The 19,789-nt window shown below is 38.4% G+C and overlaps 1 protein-coding gene across 1 annotated transcript; it reads left to right on the top strand.

Moving 5' to 3' along the window:
- Window positions 1-733: 733 nt before the first annotated feature.
- On the top strand, window positions 734-19,045 carry pip4p1a (phosphatidylinositol-4,5-bisphosphate 4-phosphatase 1a). The gene is made up of 7 exons (XM_062429315.1): window positions 734-898; window positions 2,437-2,630; window positions 9,552-9,658; window positions 11,385-11,490; window positions 14,523-14,575; window positions 16,012-16,102; window positions 18,512-19,045. The coding sequence occupies exons 1-7, from the start codon at window positions 775-777 to the stop codon at window positions 18,653-18,655; spliced, it is 819 nt and encodes a 272-aa protein (XP_062285299.1). The 5' UTR covers window positions 734-774; the 3' UTR covers window positions 18,656-19,045.
- Window positions 19,046-19,789: the final 744 nt, after the last annotated feature.

Raw genomic sequence — 19,789 nt, 5'->3', positions numbered from 1 at the left:
TACAGTAGCTTGGATTAGGGTAATATGGGACATTCACTAATGTGGGACAACTAAGCTCCAGTGCATTTATCTCTTTTTCTATTCAGTTATTTTAAAGCTAATTAGTATATGCATACTGTGTAAGTTATATTGTTTAAAATTACACATGTGAACATACAGGCTACTAGTTTTTTAACCTAAAAAAGTCACATTTCAGAAAGTTGTGGCAGATATAAGGTTGCTTTGTATAAATCTGAGTATTTCTAAACTTAAAAACTAACTAGTATCCCACATTACAAAAATCTGAAAAATCTGAAATAATTTGGCATAAGGAATATAACTATAAGTGCCATGTTCCCTTTTGAGTACAATATCTAACAATTGTCTTCTAATTTAACAAGGAAACATCTCAGGGATTTCATAAGGTGTTGATATCATGTATTGGATTCATATGTAAATAAAGTAAACAAGTCAGAATTGCAAAAAGTAGTGTCCCACATTACCCTAATCTACCCTAATACAGTGAGTGAGCGTTGTTGGAGAATTAACTCACATGTAATTGATATGTATGAACACACATTTTGGAGCATCCCCCTGGAGTGAGTGGTGCCACACCCCCAAGGGGGCATCAGCAGTAGCAGCGGTGGTGGTGGTGGTGGTGGTCATGTGATGTGATGTGACGCCTGCACATTTCCGACACAACAATACACCACCTTAGCAGGTTCCTCCACACACATTCACCGCTCCCCGGCTCTCTTCCTCTCCCCCCCCTCTTCCACACGCCTCGCTGTCGGTATGGCGGACGGCGAGAGGTCCCCGTTACTATCAGACCTGGGAGACGGTGCTCTGGGCAGCGGTAACGGAGGGGTGTCTCCCGGTGGTGCTGCGCCCTACGGTGTGCAGCTCAACAAACCACAGAGTGAGTATGCATGGTGGGTTAGCCTGTAGCTGGGGTTAGCATGCACTGACTGGGCATTATGGGTTATCTGGCTAGCTCAGCTGTGACACTGACACAAAGAGCCGGTGTGTCGTGACTGTATTTGTGCAGGATATAATGTGTGCATGCAAATTATTCCTCTATTAGGAGCTCCTGGGGGTAAAAATAAGCAGTTTTTGCACCACTAACATGTAGCAGAGACTAACCTAGCAGCTGATGTATTAGCCTGGGAGCTAGCTCTTAACTTAAGGGTTTAGCTCATTGTTATTACCACTAAACTACATTTAATTAACAAGGTTTTAACACAAATTATTGCTGCTATCACAAGCTATATCCTCCACTAATGCAATTTTGTTATTATTTCTAAAATAAATGAGCATTAACTTTCTCTTTTCTAAATAAGGAAAGAAGAAGCAACATCCAACACTTTACTTATTAAAACGCTATTTGACCCATCATATGGAAGTTTATCTGTTTAATGACTCTAAAATAAACCTTCTTTATGTGATATATTCATGATAATTGTGCCGCTAGCAACCGAGAAAACACCTGATTTGATTGACACATGAGAGAGCCATTTGCAGAGGCTGCAGAGGGATGCTGCGACCAACCAGAGCTCACTCACAGGGAGGGACTGTGGCTACTTATAGTATTGGAAAAGCCTTGAAATATAGCTCCTAATTGAGTTTTTTTTGCTCTCCACAACCTAATCTAGACACTGCTTGAGCTTGAGATGTCTTGTTAAATGCACAGGGTAGGAAATAAGGGCTTCTTTTGCCCTCGTGAAATATGTTTAAGGGGCATTTTGAATCATTTCCAATGCAATTTTTAATACCGTAGTCCTGTGTTGCATGACAGACATATATTCAATGACTATTATTTTTAAAAAGAAGCTGAATTTATAATGCAAGAACATTTAAGTTATAATCCTTGTTATGTGTAAGTATTTTTACTAATTTAATGCATATTTTATATACAAAAGTCTAATTAATGAAGTCAGTGTTGTCTAATAATGTCACAGTGCAGCATCTCGACAACACTGCTGATTGTCTGGCATGTTATATATGACTTTGACACAAAATAACAAACACTATAACAGCTTTGGTAGGGTTTTTTAAGGATAAGGTAGACTGGGAGAGGGACTGATTGTGTCTCAGCTGGAAGATCCCCAGTTAATTAACTGTACTGTACTGTATGTTGCGTCAGATAACAAGATAGAAAGTCCTTCCCTTCAGTTTTCCTCGGCTCTCTACTGTGACAAACACGTAGACTCGTATTTTGTCGAAAAACTGACCTCACTCTACATTCCAGGAGTGTTTTTTCCTCTAAAGCTCCTTTCAGCTGAACTCGAGACCAAATCTTATTATCTTGTTAATCATAAGAGGTCACTTGTCATGGGAATTGAGACGTTTTTTCAATCTGTTGCGAAATTCCTGCAACCGTGTCCTTTTTAAGAATCAACTCGCTTGTCACACAGTCTTACTTTTCTTTTCCCGTCCTTGTCTCCTTCCCCTGTTCAGGCTTCCCTCCGTTCCCCAGCCCCACTCAGCCATCGGTGCTCCTAGGGGAAGACCCTCCGCCCTATTCTCCTCTCACCTCCCCAGAGAGCGGCAGCGCCCCTGTTATAAGCTGCAGGGTGTGTCAGAGTCTGATCTCTGTGGAGGGTAAGATCCACCAGCATGTGGTAAAGTGCGGGGTCTGCAATGAAGCTACGGTAGGTCTCTAGAATAATTTATAAATGCATTCACTCACTGTCTGTTTTAATCTTGCACAACACACACACACATAAACCAGTATCCTCTTTTTAAGGGTTGATCCCCTCCCCAAATGTCAGATAAAACTCACTTACTTACCTGTCGAGTATCAAACCACGCAGGTATTTTGGGGTTTATTTGCTCAAGTTTTTCCAAATTTCTGCCAATTAAATTAAATTTGTGATGCTCACAGCAATAAAATATACAAATGTACAAACTTCAGCAGCATCTTCTTCCCAAATCAGTGTCCTCATTACTCTGGATAATCCTCAGACATCACTGTGAGATCACTAATAGTCCGTATAGTCTGTATTTCCATCAGAAAAAGTAGTTACAATGAAAAACTGTCTGTGCGTTTTATTATAATTTGGGTGAATCAACCCTTTAAAATAGTAGCTGTTGCATTACATCAATAACAGACATCATAGCTGAGCAGTTTGGCCGTCCTGTGGTTGAAGCTTGAAGGTACAAAGCGAATAGTTGTGTTATCATCAGATCCGAGGACTCATTCACACCTGAGCAGCTCCGTACTGTAATTTGGTTGGTTCGGTCTGATGAGTACAGTGACATGTCAACAGCAAACTTTAAAACTCCCTGTAAAGATGGTCGTATAACCGAGGCTGAGAAGAAGCTGTATTCTCAACAAACTACACTCAATGTGATTTAGAGGTGTGACACAAAAACTCAAAAGCTTAAGATGACTTGATTTCTTCCCACGACATAAAATGTAGAAGTTAAGTTCATGTGACATGTTTATAATCTCGGTTTTGTTTATAGTGGTGCAGTATGAGGGCCTGACTTGTTCCAGGAAAAAAGGAACAGGTGGTTTCATTCTTACTTGTTTTTATGCAAAACAGGGTATAACAATTGAAAAGCTAACAATACAAGGACAAGTTCTCAATTTTTAAGATCTGTCCTAAATGAACATTGGCACGTTTTTTTTTTTTTTGCTGTAATCATTCCTCCTTTTTAAACTGACCATTAACAGAGATCCCTCCGTAATGCACTTCATTGTAACTGATGGCGGACAAAATCCCCATCCCTCCTTCCGCACAAGTATTTCAAAGTTTACTCGAAGCTCATATGAAGCCTGAGTCGTCCAAATTAGTCAAACACATTCACTATCCTCTGAAGTTACAGTCTTTTTAGTGCTAAATTCTCAGTTTTTGTTATGATCTGTCCACTGGAGCTGAACAAGAAAACGCTGTCTATCGAGACTTTATTTTTTTCTTCATAACGCTGTAATTGTGGAAGATATCCACTTTATTTGACTAAATCAGACGGCTGAAGACGCATATTAATTTCAAATAAGCCCATATGAAGCTTGAGTCGTCCAGATAAATCAAATACATTCATTATCTTCTGAAGTTAGTCTTCTAAGTGCCAGATTTTCTGTTTTTTTTTTGTTACTTTCACTGTAGCTGAACAGGAAAACGTTGTCAATTGAGACTTTTTAACTCATAACACTGTAATTGTGGAAGATATCTACTTTATTTGACTAAATCAGACAGCTAAAGCTACATATAAATTTCAAATAAGCTCATATGAAGCTTGAGTTGTCCTGATAAGTAAAAAAACATTCATTATCTTCTGAAGGTACAGTCTTTTTAGTGCCAGATTTTCCTTTTTTTTGTTACTTCCACTGTAGCTGAACAGGAAAACGCTGTCTATTGAGACTCCACACTGTAATTGTGGAAGATATTCACTTTATTGGACTAACTCAGACGGCTGAACTGTTTATTATTATTATTATTAAATACATTATTCCCTCCTTCTATTGAAAAGTGAGACAAACATCCAGATGCACAGCTGCACTTTTTACACTCCCAATTTATGAAAAAGCTGAAACACACGTCAAGGTAAAATTAATTACCGACTTTTAACGATCTTCTTGAGGAAACATAACCACCCCAGAGACAGAACTCTAGATGAACGGGACAACCGGAGAGTTGTGCCACGAGCGTGCATCACTAGTTATGCATGTCGTCCTACAGATGGAAGAAGAAGTATCTGAGATGTGTCCAGATGTACCAGTTGGCAGTATGAGAAATGTACAGATGGAGGGAACATATGTAGACACGCAGGAATGTGTCCAGGGTGTGTTGAGGTGGACGGATTGTGGTCCGTAACCTTAGGAAATGTAAAGATGAAGTCGTTATTTACACTGAAATCTGTCTGGATAGTGTAAAATATGCCTTGTTAGCATTACAGATGGAAGTTGCATCAAATTGAGACGTGTGGAGGAATGAATTTGGGCTCGGATCCAGAAGGATTTGTGCGGGGGATGCGGAGAAGAGGCTAAATATCTTCACAGTGTTTGTGGACAGCCGTTAGTTGTTGTGAGTAATTGGATCTACAGGATGTGTGTTAGTGTTAATTGGGAGCTCTTCTATGCGTCAATCCCCCCCTTTTGTTAATTAGGCAAAAGTAAATTAGACGTATTGTGACAGAGTTTAGCCCAGTAGGAGGTGGGATGACACTCAGAACATTACTAATTGCTATAAAACATATTAATGGTTAGTTTTATCGCCACAGGTTTATACAGTATTGAAGGGAATACATCACAGATAATTATCATCTTGAGGAGGAGTATGTCTTCTTCTCCTCCAGTCACACTGCAGCAAAGACTCATTTAATCACAAAGAGCATCAAACGTCTCCACTGTGAAGAAACTTAACTGTACATGAAATTAGAGAAGCACTGATGCTGATATTAGATATCGGACCGATACTCACTGTAATAGCTGGATCTGGTATATATTTTTGGGGCCGATTCCTATATGATATTAGGGATGAAATAAATTCTGATATAAATATACTGGCTGATAATCTTATATACATAAAATTAGGGCTGGGCAATGTATCGATATTATATTGATATCGTGATATGAGACTAGATATCATCTTTGAATTTGATTAGAAGTGTTGTCTTCCCTGGTTTTAAAGGCTGCCTTTACCCACTTCGTCATTATATCCACATTACTGATGATTATTAATCAAAAATCTCATTGTGTAAATATTTTATGAAAGCACCAATCGTCATCCCTACAATATTGTTGCGATATTGATTGAAATCGAGGTATTTAGTTTTTATCGATATCACCCAGCCTTACGTAAAATGCATAATTTTTTTGCAATGTGGTTTCAAACACAGAAAGCTGTGATATTTTACAGTTTAACTATAAACTTTATTTTACAAAATGACATTTGTAAGTAGACTTCACTGGGAATTAAATCATTATAAATTCCTATAAATAATCAAACACAACAACAACCAAATACATGTACGTATATATTCAATTTCAATCCAGAAAAAGGACCAAATAAACATAATGTTGCCTAATTAACTTAAATAATATATCGGTGCATATCGGGCAACATACGTGCTCATACAGTGCATTTCTATCTATGTATTTATTTGCTACATTCAGTTTTACAAAGTTAGGAAATCAATGCTTAAATTAAGCCTGATGTTGCTTTACACATAACAGATTGATCCCAGTCTCTTCCACACAGCGAGACGTACAGCTTATTGATTAAACGCTATCGTATCAGATCAGTACTCGGGATTGGCCGATACCCAAAGTTCAGATGTTGATATCAGTAACAGAACTGAAAGAGTTGGATCAGTGCCTCCCTCCATGAAAATGTTTTAAATTAGATTTTGTTGTGAAATGTTGCTGTCATCAAAAAAATCTCTTGCACACCTGAGTAGTCCTGTTGACAGGTGCGGCCATCTTTAAAAAGAGAGAACACCCACATGCTGTCTTCACTTCACTCAATAAAGACACTTTTTTAATATTTACAATACATTTTCTGGTTACCTTACTGATTTTGTACTTTTGAGTCCAAGTGAGGAGGAGGACGAGGAAGAGTTCACTCTGAACCACGAGGTGCGGCCTGCTGTATTTTAAGATCTATATTTCCATTTGTCAGCATCTATCTGAGGAAGGTCAGTGACCGAAATGTTGTATTTTGGTCAATGACGTATAAGGATTTGCAACAACTCAATTTTAGAATAATAAAAAACAAGCATATCTAATGCAGTAGTTCAAACATTCAGAATGTTGTGTACCTGAAAATTCATATTATTAATTGAAAGTGATTTTAGTGGTTTTTTCAAGATTAATTGGCACTGGCCTTAAAAAAAGTCATGTGGTGCGACCATGATTCATCTTGAAATATCTTATATAAATAAAAGATCATCATTTACAAAAATTTAAAAAAAAAAATGCAAATACTTTGTTTCCAAACACTTTATATTACTGAAAACTAGTAAAAAAAGATAGTAAAGTAATTTATTTCAAGATGAATCATGGTCGCACCACATGACTTTTTTTAAGGCCAGTGCCAATTAATCTTGAAAAACCCACTAAAATCACTTCATTTCAAATGTATAATATGGATCTTCAGGTACACAACATTCTGAATGTTTGAACTACTGCATTAGATATGCTTGTTTTTATTATTCTACAATTGAGTTGTTGCACATCCTTATACGTCATTGACCCTTACATTAAAAGGTATCTTTATTGAGCAAGTGAAGACAGCGTGTGGGTGTTCTCTTTTTTTTTCCTTTTTAAGTTGTGAAATGGGCCAACATCTTTGTGTTAATGTCTGAACAACCTGTACAGTAGTAACAAACCAGAACATAACACAAAATCTGTTAGGTACTTCTTGTTCCTTCAGTTGGGTGTTTGAGCTTCTCTGTGCAGAGTTTGACAGCAGAAGTGTCTTTTCACTTTCACTTTCTCTGTGCTAATTGAACATCGGTTTTTCAGGGTTTTTTTGTGGGGGGGGGGAGTGGCTGGACTTAAAAGCATTATGTATGACATAACAACCACTTAGGAGGCTCATTGCGGTCCAGTAAACTTACATAAGAGTGATGTGGAAACTTAAAGCCTCCAGTACACAAACACAGAGAGCCGACTTCACAGTAAAGTAGGAGGCTTCTTGTGTCCAGCAGTTCAACTTTTGAGATATTTTCATATTTTTTAATGAGGGAGAAGAAGCAGATGTAATTCTGAGGTTTTTAATGGGGTAATTGTCCTTTTTTGAGGGGAAAAACATATTACACAGACATTATTGTTCCAAGCAGAGTTTTTTTTCTATATATCTTACAACATGTCTGGAGGGGGGGGATCTTCTTTTCGTTGTTTTTAACACCAAAATAAGTTTTTTTTTTTTTAACAAAATGTGTTTTTAAGCCCCCCTCCAGACGTGTATTAAGACAAAATACTCTGCTTAGAACAATAATGTGTATCTGATATGTTTTTTTTCCCACAAGAAAAAGTGCAATTACCACTTTAAAATCCTTAAAATGATATTTACTCCCTCCTCCCTTCTCCCTCATTAAACCAAAATCTACAATCTATGAATATATGCAAACATTTGTCATTTAAGAAGTTTAGCTGCTGGACACAAGCGGTCCCCTCCTTCGCTGTGAAGTCCACTCTCTCTAAGTGTGTGTGTGTGTGTACTGGAGGTTTCAGGTTTCCACATTACACTTGTTTAAGTTTCATACTGGACCACAATTGGCCTCCAAATGAGCTTTGATGCTACGAGTCCTGCTAATAGTCCGTCTCCTTAAAGTTGTTTTCTCAATCAGCACAGAGAGAAACTTTCCACTTTTCCATCAGATGAAAGTGAAAACAGCCTCTTTTCAGTGTCAAACTCACACAAGCACACAAGCCGCTAACTTCAACTGCCACAGTTAATAAATCCTTTACGGCGTACAAAGTGAAGCTGATAACGGAGCGGGAAACACAGAGGACTCTGTCTGATCTGGTTAGTCAGAGTTTAATGACGTGGCGGAGAGAAAGCGTCATTAGGACAAACAGCCGTGTGACAGCTGGACACTTTTAAACTCAGAGTCAAGTGTGTGTGATTTGTAAAGTGGCGCTCGGTCGTAAACAGAATGAAGTTTACGTTCTCTCTGCGATCTCGGGCAATGTGTTCGATAATTGATTCGACCCACAACATTATGGAGCAGTCATTAGTCACAAAATTGACCTGGTTTGGTTTGACTGTTTATAAAGAAATAAAGTACAAATTATCACCCAGTGCAATGAAAGTATTGACGATTATACTTACAAAGAATATAGTGTGGAACCATTCATGTGATTTTCAGAACATTATACAGAAGAAATGCCTATTTTCTGATTCTGATATAAAAATAAGACAACAGGAGGGTTAATATATATTCCATTTAAGCAAAAATGACAATAACAGAAAGTCATATAGAAACAATAGTCCAGCACAGAGAGATGAAACAAATATATACAATTAACACATTAAACAATTATAGATTATTCACTTCATACAAATATATAATTAGATAATTTAGCACAAAGAGACTCTGTTGTGTGGAGAAGAAAATATCCAGTTCTAAACCTTCAAATATAGCACATAAACAGCTTATAAATCAGATGTCTGTCGGCATCGTTTTTCTGCCACTTCATCAGTTTATGTCATTTTATAGCGACAGACATTGAGCACTTGATACTTGAGGTGTCAGATCAAGTGTTAACAGTCACAAGAGCTGCGTACTTATGGAAATGATGTCATTTAAAGAGCAACGAGTTAGTTCCTGATCTGATGGGGACAATAAATCACAAGTAGAGTCACTGTAAGGTAACGCTGCCCCTTGACACCTGAACTGCAACAACTGTACAACCACTTCTAATATCTCTGTGAATACCTCTCTCTCTCTCTCTCTCTCTCTCTCTCTTTCTCTCTCATGTAGTGTCGCTTCGTTCGTGTCCGTCAGGAATAATTGGCTTGTTTTCTACCTGCTTTTTCTAAACGTGTTGTTCTCCTCTCTTCCTTATCTCCCTCCACCTCCTCCACCTCCTCCTCCTGCGCCTCTGTCTCCCTCTGCAGCCCATTAAGAATGCCCCAGCAGGGAAGAAGTACGTTCGCTGCCCCTGCAACTGTCTGCTCATCTGCAAAGTCACCTCCCAGAGGATCGCCTGTCCCCGGCCATATTGGTGAGACTTTCTCTCCGAGTCACTTTATGTGTGTGTGTCTCTCTGTGTATGTGTGTGTGTGTGTGTGTGAGAGAGAGAGAGAGAAAAGTGAGGAAACAAGGTGCAGTGGGAGCAGCAGTCCCTCAATTAAGGCTGTATGCTCCTAGCGCAGTTTACATGTAGTGCTCAGCAAGTCTGATGAGGAAATAACAGCCTCGTTAGAACAGCCACATCATGCATTTTACTTCTGTGTGTCATCCTTATTAAGAGAGTGAGATTTAATATGAGAGAGAGAGTGTGTGAGTGAGAGTGTGTCTGCCCGGTTAATATATGTATTGTTATTTTGAGAGATATTCTTCCTGGGGAAAGGGGTTTAATTTTCAGGTCAATAAATTCTGCTGCTTTAATTATGCACTAACTAGCACTGCAGGCTAGCTACCAACCAAATGCACACTTAGCAAATTCATTTAGAATATAATATCAGAGGCTAGAATATGCATTCGAGCCTCTTTTCTTTTAGAGGAGAAAAAGTGACGATTAACTAGAAAAAAGTTTCAATATAGATTGTGTGTCTTATGTGGCAATTTGTTTAATTTTCTTACAGGTTTTGGGAAAGAAATAAGCAATACAAAGGCTAAAAAAATCATCTTTTGCAGGTCAAACTGATGCATTTTAAGCTTTTTATTGAAAAAAACAAATACAAAAAAGACGAGGCTGATATCAGTCACTGGGAACGCACGGCTTTGGCAGCTCATCTGAACATCATCACGCTCGCTCTCTTGCCGTGGCCTCGTGTAATTGCTGAGAAAGATAAGATTCCTTGTTTATGCTCGAGGCGAAAAATGTGCAAAAAAACAATTTTAGCATTTTTTTTTTAGTGTGTAGTTGTTGTTTTGTTTGTTGTCGGTTGTGCATATTGTGTGAATATGTGTAATTTTAAACTGCACGTCACAAAATCTCATCGTCATAAAGATCTGAAACACATAATTCATCTGTCAGCTTCGGTGTAGAATAGATCATAAGGTGCTAAATTGGGTTTTGCATGTTAAAATATTTTTGCAGTTTATAATGAACACAGTAGATGTTCTTTTTTTTCCCATTTCAAGCTAAATGAAATGTGGGTGTCTTTTAAAACAGAAATATCTCACTATTTATCATTTAACCATTTGCTTTGACTTCGAATTGCACATTTTATACCTCAGGAGTAACACAAATACTCTTAAACTTGGAAAATATACAAACTTTCCTACTTTAATAACTCCCTAAAATGCCTCTTCATGCTTCTTTTGTAACTGTTTACTTTCCTAGTGTTGCCACAGTTGACCAAAGGTTATATATTTAGTCGAAGAGGTGTCAAAAGCCTTTAATATATTCCTCATAGGCCGCTTTTTGTGTTTGCCTGCATTCAATTACTCTGGAGAGTTTACCTCCAGTTTCACTGTTTAGCATTCAAACCAGACACATTTCTACACCGCTGTCTGATCACTGAGTCTGAGCCACTGTTGTGGAGGTAGGAAGTAGAAAAGCCGTGTCTGTAGTAATGAGATGTTTGGCCACTAATGGATCCCAAAAAGTGACACTGCTGTCAGCCTCTCTGCACCAGCCCGAATGAGACGACTCTTCAATTAATGAAAGAAAGAAAAGAAATCAAGCTGTGATAATTAGCTCTCATCGACGAGTCGGTCATATCTCGAGTCAATTGTGGTGTAAATGCTGACTTTCTGTGTGTGTCTGTGTCTCTTTCTAGTAAGAGGATAATCAATCTGGGTCCAGTTCATCCCGGTCCGGCCAGTCCTGACCCTCAGCCAGCCGGGGCCCGAGTCTCCTGCGGACACTGCAACAACACCTTCCTGGTACTAGCCTTAAAAAAATACAACTAAAAAAACACTTTGAACTTACAGCAGTATACATGCTTATGTGTGATTTTCCAGCAACACTGAATGAAACTATAGCCAGGAGCAAATGAGCTTAGCTTAGCATAAACACTGTAAACATGTTGGTAATCTGTCGCCTGCTTTTTGTGCAGATCACGCAAACAAGATTTAACATGTTAATTTGGGAGATTTAGAGGTGCTGGTTGTCAGATCTCGTTACCTTCGGACAGAAAGTGCTTTCACTGTTCTTATGCTAAGCTAACTACCTTCTGGCTATAGCTTCATATTTACTGTAAGGCTGAAAATAACGATTATTTTCCTGATAAAAGGGATTTGTAAAGCTTTGCCACTTTACTTACTTAGTTTCGTTTTGTGATGGATGCTTATGGGATCATGATTATGTTATTTGATCCCTTAAACACTCAACAAATAAGCCAAGTTAGCCTGATCTTGATATGGTATATCTTGCTATAGTTTGACATACTTCAGACTGAACCAAATACATAAAAAAGGTCTGTCTAAACTCTGAAGACATTTATTAGCTTCTGATTCTTGGAAAGAGAGAAAAACTGTAAAATTCCCCCCAAACTACTGTATCTCTGAACTATCTCTTTTAACCAAATCACACACATTTAGGCTATTCTATGTGATCTCCTTTTCATGACTAATGTAATAACTAATGTAATATTTTTTCACTCCCATTCATTGAGCTTCCCCCGACACTGCTGGAAACCCCTCTGGGGAGGTCCGCCCCCCACTTTGAAAACCTCGAGTTTATAGAATTGCAAGAAAAATGATGAAAGATGACGATCAGCGTTTCCCTGAGCCGAAGATGCAACCTTAAAATGTCTCATTTTGTTCTGACTAACAGTCTATAAGTCAAAGATAGATTGAAATATAGAAACATTTAAGAAGCTGGAACTCTACGTAAATGACTCGGAGCGATTCATCTATAATCAAAATAGTCTCTGATTAATTTTCTGTCAATCAAATAATAGATTAATCAATCAGTGTATTAAAAAAGTATTGTAAATTTCTCATATAACTTGGCAAGAAAGCAACTAGACTCATTTCCTAAAATGTAGAAGTAGAAGTTTAATTGTGGGGAGTTTTTTCTAACTCATTAAATACACTGCGGATTTTGGGATTTGGAGCTAAAACCACATTTTATTAGTTTCATAATTAGTTTTTCAAATTGACTTTTTCTTTTTCTCTTTCAGATTTAGCCTACAAAGAAAATCAAACATTTTTTGTCTCTAGTTAATTTATTGTAATCTCTGTTGTACGATTTAGAAATAAATTACTAAAATACAAAAAAGCAAACCAAAACATTTTTACTTTCAAATGATTAAAAATGGCATCAGTAGGACTGGTTTTATTTAAACAGCCATTCATTGATTACCCTCATTAAACTTAATGGCAATCAGACGGAAGTGCAGCATCAGTCCAGCCACTGTTAGAGCGGTGGTTAAATCTCTGGCACACGTCCCTCCGCATCTCTCCGATCTGCCTGAGTGACATAACCTGAGAAAGACATAACCAATAAAATCACATTTGACTTCGGAGTGCCAAGATCTAATAAAAAACGTCTGAAGAAGTGATGTATTACTATGCAAAACAGCAGAATCATAAAAACTGCTTTGGCTTTGTAGAGAAGCTTTTATCATTTGAAGCTGAAGTATCTCATGACAGCTTGAGTGAGGTTTTTTTGTTGTTGGCCGCCAGACAGAGAGGGTGAATTACTGTAAAGCCAAAAGTTCTTCAGACCAGGCCAAGTAAATGTTGAGTTACTGATGTAGATCAATAACCCTCTCAACCCCTCCGCTGATATATTCTGCTCATTCTCCGCTAAAGGGGGAAGTAAAAATTGAACCTGCCGCCCCTTTAACAATGCATTGAGACAGGTGGAGGTGGTTTGGATATATGGTGAAAGAGAGGAAGCTGGCAGAGTCAGAGGAAGAGAAGAATAGAGGTGTAAGAAAGAGGGTGAAATAGGTGCTACGAGGTGTTTAGCATTCAGTCAGACCTTCCCTATCTGCTTAAAGACAGGGTGGCTGAATGAAAACACAGATCTGTGGGTGGCGTCGACGTGATCATTTTGTCGCAGATTGGGCGATAATGTTCTCTGTGCTTCCCGTGCAGAATATATCTTTTACAACAAGAGGAATGTACAGCATGCACACAGAGGTTTACAAATATATCACACTCCCAACATCAGGGGGGAATAAATGTGTGTGTGCACCCTGCAAGAAGACCATTTTTTTTCTATCTCTTGATAAAAACATTATCAAGAGTACTATTGATAAAAACATTAAGAGTCTTTTTTTAACCCTTACATACTGTTCAGAGTTGAGAGCTGTAAAAACACCCTATACACATTTCTTTTAGCCAGATTTTTCCTAATGTGACCCACAGTTTACAAGAATGGAAACAAAATGTACCTTTTTCTTAAATAGTGATTGTAAATGGGTTTTTTTCTCCATAATATCCATAATCAAATATTTATTAATGACTGATGAGGGAATTTATGAATGTGAATTGGTATAGAGAGTAATTATAAGTCAGAATATGAACAGTATGTAAAACTTAAAGTATGTCGTCAATCCAAGCAGCAGAAACATTTAAATAAGAAAACAGAAAATGAAACATTTTGATAGAGTCAAGACGTCCTTCTCCACTTTCAGCTTCTTAAAATTGAGGTTTTTAATGTTTTTCTCTGACTTATATCATTGTAAATTACATTTCGGAGCACTTTGGATGGTTGCATTCTGGGAAATTGCATTTGACATTTATTTCACCATTTCCTGCCAAACAATCAATCTATTAATTGAAGCATTAGTCACAGCCCTACAGTTATAGGCAGCCAGTAAGCAAAAATCATAATATGCAATGCACAAAATCACAGGCATTGTATTTTAAAATAAAGGGTCTATCATGCATTATTGTGAATGTCTTACTCATGTCTTCTGGCTCTGTAACGCTCAGTTGAATCTTTCTTTTTGTAATTTCAGTGGACAGAGTTCACGGACCGGACGCTGGCCAGGTGCCCACACTGCAGGAAAGTGTAAGTAGCTATAAGCAATTCATCCATAACGCCACTTCACTCTCACTGTACTGTTACGCTTCAGATTTACATCCCTAACGTTTGATGCTTGGATTAAATTTGCAAAGAGTTCAGGGTCTTTCTCAAGGACGGAGTTTGTCTTTGAATCAACATCCTGTTTTTCTGATTTTTTTCCTTGTAGCCTGAAAACCTGCAGCACTTTTTTTCCTCACTCGCCCCACATTGTTAGCGTGTTTTTATAATAAGGTTTCTGATCCGTGGGACTTTGCTCCATGTATGTTTTTGTGCCTCGGGATCTTGTTTGAACTTTGCCACAAATTACATTCTTCACTAGTAGAGCCCCATAAGCTTCTTAACACTGTGGGAAAACTTCATGGGAGTTTAGTTACTGTTCACAATAGTGTATATTTTAGTTTTATTTGTCCTTGATTTGGGACAGATTAATATTATACGTGCACAGGAAGATGCTTAAGATGCTAATATGTATTATTATTAAACTTTAAAGACACATTCCCTCTGTTTTACAACATTTAAAGTAGGAACTGACCGATTCTGAATTTTTTGAGCCGATGCCGATATTGATATTAGCTAGTAAAACAATTCCAATATTGATGCATTAGCCAATAATCTTACATATACACAGAATATTTACATAAACACATATCTTTTGTAATGATCTCTCAAATGCGATTATTAAGATATGTAATAGAGAGTTTAACAGTAAACGTTACGGTCAAAGATGACATTGGTGCAAATAGTAAACTTCACTGGGAATTTGATAATTATAAATAACTGAATACATCTGTGCCTATATATTAACTTGTGTACATTTAAGTATATAACTTTAGTTAAGAAAAAGGATCAAACACATAGAAAAGTTAAAAAATAAAAATATATTGGTACATAATGGACAACATATAGGCCGATACTGATGTATCTGTAATAGGCTGATAATTACTGATAATATTGGTCAGGCTCTAATTTAAAGTGCACAAAGCTTGCACGAATTGTTCAGTCACCCATCAGGCACATAAAGCATCTGTGTGTGTGTGTGTTAGTTGTATTACTGTAAGACACAGGTGTGCACAGGTGCAGTCTTTATACACAGCTTTAGTTATGAGACTTCAACTTGTCAAATCCAAAGTAGTCCGAGAATATAGATCAAGACAGCTGGACAGATGCTGCTTGAAGCTTCATTTGTCCTTCATGTGTTAAATCAAGCCAAAGTTAACCTACGCTGACTGCAGTAAAAATGATTCATTCCCCAAATTATGCAAACCAAAAATATTGATTGTAGAGTTAAAATTAGATTAAATCTTCCCTTCGTATTGATCCTGTTTAATAATTCAGATAAACACACAGGCTGATATTGTGTTAGAAACAGGACTAAATTCGTCATACAGTTAATACATCTTTTCTTTTTTTGGGTCCTGCAGCTCCTCCATTGGTCAGAGGTATCCCAGGAGGCGGAGCTTGTGGTGTTTTCTACTCTGCTTGCTATTCAGCATCTCGACCGCCGGGCTGATGGTGAGTTGACATCATCATCCACCATACCGACATCTACCACACACACACACACACACACAGACACACACACACACACACACACACACACACACCATACTCTCCGTTATCCAATAGGAGTACAGGCCTGTTTCTTGGCTGGAAGGCAGGCATTTACCCTTTTCAGCCAGCCAAAAAAAGCACAATACAATGAAATAATTTATAAACTATTGCCTAAAACTGTCCTCTGCGTATTCTTAATAACGTGAAAACCTTTCCCTTACACAGCAAACAAAGAAGCAATACAACACAATTACAATCTCTGTCGTCAGTCGTTTAACATGGCGGTGTTGTGCACCGTGCACCTGCTCTCCAGACACTGTCTGACAGCCCTCTATTTGTCAGTAAGATGTAGCACAGCCGACTTTAACTGTAAGGAGTCATCAGTCTGCAGCATCCGCCTCCGCAAATACAGAAGAGGAGAAAATATGATTCCTGTTTCATTTTGACCTTTTGTTTTTTGTCAGTTCCCTCAGATTAATATGAAAATAATAATACACTTAATTGTGTATTTTCTGTCTTGTTTTAAGTGATTGTTGTTGCTTTCATTTATTATAAGAGTGCAATAATAGGCTATTCTCTAATTGTAGGTCAGATTTTCTCTCTTTTTTTTTTAGTAGTTTATAAAAAAGGAGGAAACATGAACAGAGAACCAGACAGTCGACACATTCTCCTTCTTAAACAGCAGAGGGAGCAAGATGAGCACCGAACAGCTCCGGCAGTGTAGACACACAACTGTGAACAAGTGATGAATACGTGCAGAGCAGCATGCAGAGCAACGAGTAAAGTGCACATGATAAATACTGAATGCTGTTAGTGACAGCGTTGCATAATGCTGCTCCGCTGGTATTAAATGTGATTTCAACATGGAATCAGATTGCATTTCATACAAAGGTGATTTTTAATAAAAAATAAATAGTTTAAGAGCGGAGGGGGTTTGACAGTTTAATTTGTGGAGGTGTGTATTGTTTCAATAAACTTTATCAGCAACAACCTAAGACAAGGAACAGATGCAGCTTCATTTCCATTTAATTAGGAATAAGAAAGAAGCGATTTTTAAATGAAGGTAGTTAAGATTCATCGCCACGAAGAGGTGCCAGTTAAAATGTTAAAGTCCTCAGAGCAGAGTGAATCATTAAAACTTTAGGCAGCATTTACTGGGAAAGGGGAGGACTCATCTGAGGCTGATGTAAACATTTCTTTTTTGAGTATATTTGATGTTTTTTGGCGTCCACAAACCGTCTTGATTACTTTATGGTGAGCCATAACTGCCTGCTCATCGCTGTGTTTAAACACTCGTTTAACAGCATCTGCTCGACTTTTCTCCGACAGCGTTTTATTTTTTATTTTTTAACGCACACAAAACGTTATCTGGCTCTATTCCTGAATGTTACAAAGTGCTGGGCAGCCACAGGTGTGTATCATCCATCTCTAGGTGTCGAGAGCAAGAAAGAGCATTATTCATTACAGGAATTTTATTATATGTGTGGAACAAATCCTTCCTCAAACATGTTTTTTTCTATTTTTTTGGGAGGTGGGGTGGGGACTTTTTATACGCAAATTAGCTCCGCTCAAGACTGTTGTGACTTTGAAATAGGAAATTCACATTTCCATATTTCCACAACGCCCCCGTGGGTTCTCTCAAAGTCACTTTTGCCATCTTCATTAAATAATTTTCTTCTGAGCAGCTGCACACTTAATACTTGATGGGATAGCTATTTTCTCTCCCTTGCCCCCCCACCAGTCACACTTAATTATTGAGTATGTACTCTTCCATGAAAATTTGCTCCTTTTTTTTTTTTTTAAACTGTAAAAACTCATTGTCGGTGCATCAGTCTGCTGCAGGTGGATGAAGCTGTTCCTCTCACTGACTGGAGATATATAACAAAGTAAATGTGATGAAAGGCTCCTACAAGTGATGTCTCAACTCTTTCACCATTAGCCATGCATGAAAATGACTGAATGTTTGGCTGTTTTTTGGGGGGGGGGGGTTTTCTTGTTGTTTTTTAAAATGTGTTAAAAATCACATCTGGTCCACGTATTGATTGCAAAGAACATTTTCAAGCTAAATTGTAGCTTCAGCGCTCTTTACATTTAGCCCTGATTGGACTCGAGCTGGCTCATTACAATCACCATTACACACCCAGAATGTGCTGACAGTTTCTCTTTTTAAAGGCCTCTTTTTTTCTCTTTCTCTCTCTCTCTCTTTCTCTCTCTCTCTCTCTCTCTCTCTCTCTCTCTCTCTCTCTCTCTCTCTCTCTCTCTCTCTCTCTCTCTCTCTCTCTCTCTCTCTCTCTCTCTCTCTCTCTCTCTCTCTCTCTCTCTCTCTCTCTCTCTCTCTCTCTCTCTCGCCGTCTCTCTCCATCTCTTCAGGCTGGGACGTGGGTGAAGGCTCAGACCTACCAGGGGATCTACGCCTCGTGGGCCGTGTTGCTGCTCCTGGTTCTCGTCACCCTGGCGCGGGCCTTCTACTGGGCCTGCATGAGGGTCAGCCAGCCCCTCCAGAACTTCACATAGAGTCCCGAGCTACGAACCTGCCGCACCCCCTCTTCCCAAAACCCGCCAAGCTGGAGGAAAGATGGCTTAAAAAAACAACAAAAAAAACAACAAAACCGAATATTTATTTAAATCCAAACTCCTGAGAGAAAAGGTCCTCCTCCTCCTCCTCCTCCTCTTCCTCCTCCTCGTCCCTTTCCTTTTAGTCAAATGTGTTTCTAAAACTGGATGGCGGTGGCTGCGACTGCTATATATCTATTGGTAATTATGATGACGCGTATAGCCTAATGTACTGTTTATCTATTCTAATCTCGTGGCCAGTGTGGGTTCATTTTAACATTTGTAACACTCTTCTTTTCTTTCTCCTCCCCCCCTTCCCCCTCTGCGCTGTTCATAAAGTTCGGCTTTAGTCTGTGGCACATCTGTTGAACTCCCCGCAACACCTAAGAATGAGGGCTTCAAGTTAAATAGATGTGAATAGTGCCCTTGTTTTTTTGTTTAGGTGGGAACTCCCCTTTTCTCAGCATTTCACTTTAATTTTCTTTTTTCTTTTTTTTTAAACCGAGAAACAAAATTATTTTGTGAAAGCAGCGGTGAAGTCAGATGAAGCTAACAAATCGATGCCAGTAGACGATGATTGGCTAGAGGGACCTCAGCCCTCCCTTTTTCGTGAATCAGAAGATCAAGTAGGTGTTGAAATGTGTCTGAAAAATTGGATTCAGCAGTACGTTGAAGGTAGGCTATGATGTTTCTGAACTCAGTGTTTATGCTGAATTATCCCCTGGGACTGACTTTGATCCAAAGCAGCTTGAAAGCCTTAAAAAGGAGTTGTGATAGAAGGATTCAACACATACACACACACGCACACACATACACAGCCATACGAACACATACCAGCACACGACAATAGAAGGATGCTCTTTTACAGTTGCAGCTCAGAAACTAGTGGAAGGAATCCCAGCCTCCCTCTTCAAGGACAGACATGCCGACATTTCTCCTTAATGCTGTCGTGCTTGTTTCAGCGACTCTGTGTGGAAGAGTCCAATAAGAGTGTGACCGCATCTGTCGCTCATTTTCATTGGTCCAAACTATAGAAAAAATAGGTTTTCTTTATTTTTACCTTAACTTTTTTATATTTTGATTATCAAAAACCAA

The sequence above is a fragment of the Scomber scombrus genome, chromosome 11 (assembly GCF_963691925.1).
Source record: "Scomber scombrus chromosome 11, fScoSco1.1, whole genome shotgun sequence".
NCBI lineage: Eukaryota > Metazoa > Chordata > Actinopteri > Scombriformes > Scombridae > Scomber > Scomber scombrus.
This window is presented reverse-complemented; position numbering and strand designations above follow the sequence as displayed.

What these genes read in the sequence shown, in the direction of transcription:
- pip4p1a (XM_062429315.1), top strand. Translation starts at nt 775, where the DNA reads ATGGCGGACGGCGAGAGGTCCCCGTTACTATCAGACCTGGGAGACGGT. An exon ending in ACTGCAACAACACCTTCCTG is followed by an intron (nt 11,491 to 14,522) that starts GTACTAGCCTTA and finishes TTGTAATTTCAG; the next exon opens with TGGACAGAGTTCACGGACCG. An exon ending in TGCCCACACTGCAGGAAAGT is followed by an intron (nt 14,576 to 16,011) that starts GTAAGTAGCTAT and finishes TGGGTCCTGCAG; the next exon opens with CTCCTCCATTGGTCAGAGGT.